Source organism: Octodon degus, unplaced genomic scaffold (genome assembly GCF_000260255.1).
Source record: "Octodon degus isolate 3935 unplaced genomic scaffold, OctDeg1.0 scaffold00034, whole genome shotgun sequence".
Classification (NCBI taxonomy): domain Eukaryota; kingdom Metazoa; phylum Chordata; class Mammalia; order Rodentia; family Octodontidae; genus Octodon; species Octodon degus.
Genome location: NW_004524610.1, coordinates 18,061,764 through 18,064,089, shown reverse-complemented (window position 1 = coordinate 18,064,089; position 2,326 = coordinate 18,061,764). Strand labels below are relative to the sequence as shown.

The following is a 2,326-nucleotide window of genomic DNA, read 5'->3' as shown; positions in this document are numbered from 1 at the left end:
TATTGAAAGGAACAGCTGCCTATATCTGGTAATCTGAGCAACTACTTGGAAGATAACAATATACAATGTAACAACCATTGTTAATTTCTTATCATCTTGTTTTGAAATTCTGTATCTTTTTTGTTTTTATTCTTTTTTTCTTTTATTCTCTTTAAAATAAAAACATTGTAACTGCATAATTGAGTAAGAGGCATTGATGATTAAGATGTTGGTATCAAATCATAAAAAAGATGTGAAACAACCAAGATAAAGCGTTGTGTTGCTTTTCTTGTGTCTTTCCAAGTTGTCTTAAAAATCATAAGAAAATTTAAACATGAATCTTTAAGGAATTATGGCTTGAAATTCTCCAGCAATGAAAAGCTTTCCTATTTGAGAGTCTTGATTGTATTAAATGGATGGGGTTTACACCCAGATCCAAATTACAGAAAATAATGTGTAAGGAAAATTCAAATATGAGGTTAATAAAAACTTTTTTGCTCCTTTACGTAACTCTATATCTCTCAAAACATTCAACGAGCCTGTTCAATACATCCCACATTTTAAAAATCATATATAACACATTTTGTGTTGTAACAATATTATGAGTTAGCTCCAAAGGAAATGCTTTCATTCAGCACTGTTAACAAAAAGAAAGTTCTGTTCCTGAAGGTTCTGTAGCACCCCAGGCGCTGGATTTGTAAGCCTAGTCCAGTCCAGCCCGTGGCGCCCAGGGGCCCTCAGTCCTCCCAGCCCCAGGCGCCCCTCGGCTTCTTTGCCTCCTCGCGGACTCCAGGCTGGGCCCCTCACCACCTTCCTTTCAGCGGCCCTCTGACTTTTGCTCCAGGGTCTCCTCCTTACCGTCCTTCCTGAGGCAGCAGCTCCTGCTGCACTTCTGACCAGTGCTCTCAGAATAGTATTTTAAGAACTGAGCTCCCAGCTTCTGGGACTCCTCCAGGTCCACAAGCAGGCCTGGGAAGCGGCGGATCCAGCAGTCTCGGTAGAAGACGGTGGGCGAGCAGAGCGCGGCCGCGGCGCAGCCCGCGCCCAGGAGCAGGAGCGCCGCTGCCGCAGCCCGCATGGCGCAGGTGGGGAGGGTGGGGCGGAGGCCAGCCCACCGCGAGGCTCGTGCGGGGCGTCTGGGATCCGAGGGCCGCCGGCGAGGGAAAATTTCTTTGGGACTTTGCTAGAGTCACTGGAAGAAAATCGAGGCTGGCCTTGGACTGCTTTCGGATTTCTCCTTTGTTCCTTTGCTCTTGAGTCAGGGTGAGCTCGGGACTCGCCTCTCTTCTTCCACGCCTGCCCGGTTATTTCAGTTCTGGCCCTGGACCTTGTAAAGAGTGGATACTCTCCTCTGCTTTTCTTCTTTCTCTGAAGGTGAAGAGTCGCAGACACCTTTCACTAAGGGAACATAAAGACAAGTGGAAATCCGAGTCAGGAGTCCTGAGTAGAACCGCAATTCATCCCCTGGACAGCAGATAACGAAGGATCCACGTCGCTGGGAACAAGACACTGTTTTGTGAGGTTTTCAAGGAACTTGGGACCGCAGGTTTTTGTTTTTCAATCAGTTCCTTAGTTCTTTGAACTTAAGTCTTAGTGTTCAGGTTCACTACAAAATTGGTGCGTGGACTGGTTTAAATCCTTTAAACTTATCTTTAAAAAAACTTGAAAGCAAATAAAAATCTGAAAAAAATTTTAATATTTAATTATGCAGTAACTGAAAACTATTAGATTCTGAACCTAATCACTTTCCAAGGTCTAATATTTTTTGTAAAATTCAATCATAAACTTTCTGTTTAAAAGAAGACTAAAGATTTGGGGGAAAATGTATTGCACTATAAATGAAATATAGTCCTCACTGAGAATGTGTATTCGCTAAGAGTAATTTACAATGAACACTGTATAGAGGTTTAAGAAAGGGATTGTCTGTTTTCTTATGTAAATTATCCAGAGGTCTTGTTTATGAAGTGCATACAGAAAGGCACAGTGTCTCTGAGTGAGATGAAGTTGTTATGGAAAGTGTTTTAGAGAATTGGTGAAATGGTTTTACATTTAACAGTAACTTCAGCTGGAATGCCAAAATATTTGAAGGGCAGTGAGTATAGCCTCTTGATGTTATGGCTATTGTGAATTCCTTATTCCATAATATCTAAGTGTCTTGATTTATTTATTTATTTATTTATTTACTTTTTTACATCAACTGCTTTTTATTATCGAGTTTTGGACACCTTTCACAAGATGGTTAAAAAAAAAAAAACAAAAACTTTACAACCATTGCTAATGTAATTTTCCCATTGTTCCCAGTCAGCTCCAAACCCACTGTATGCAAAGCCCATTTTTCCATGCATCT

General features: G+C 41.3%; 1 protein-coding gene across 1 annotated transcript in view; it reads right to left on the bottom strand.

The window, feature by feature from the left end:
• Mansc4 (MANSC domain containing 4) overlaps positions 1-1,057 on the bottom strand; it is a 9,799-nt gene extending 8,742 nt beyond the window's left edge. Inside the window, exon 1 of the mRNA XM_004630329.2 lies at positions 838-1,057. Coding sequence (XP_004630386.1) covers positions 838-1,057 — 220 coding nt within the window. The remainder of the gene's footprint in view (positions 1-837) is intronic.
• Between the last annotated feature and the right edge of the window lie 1,269 nt (positions 1,058-2,326).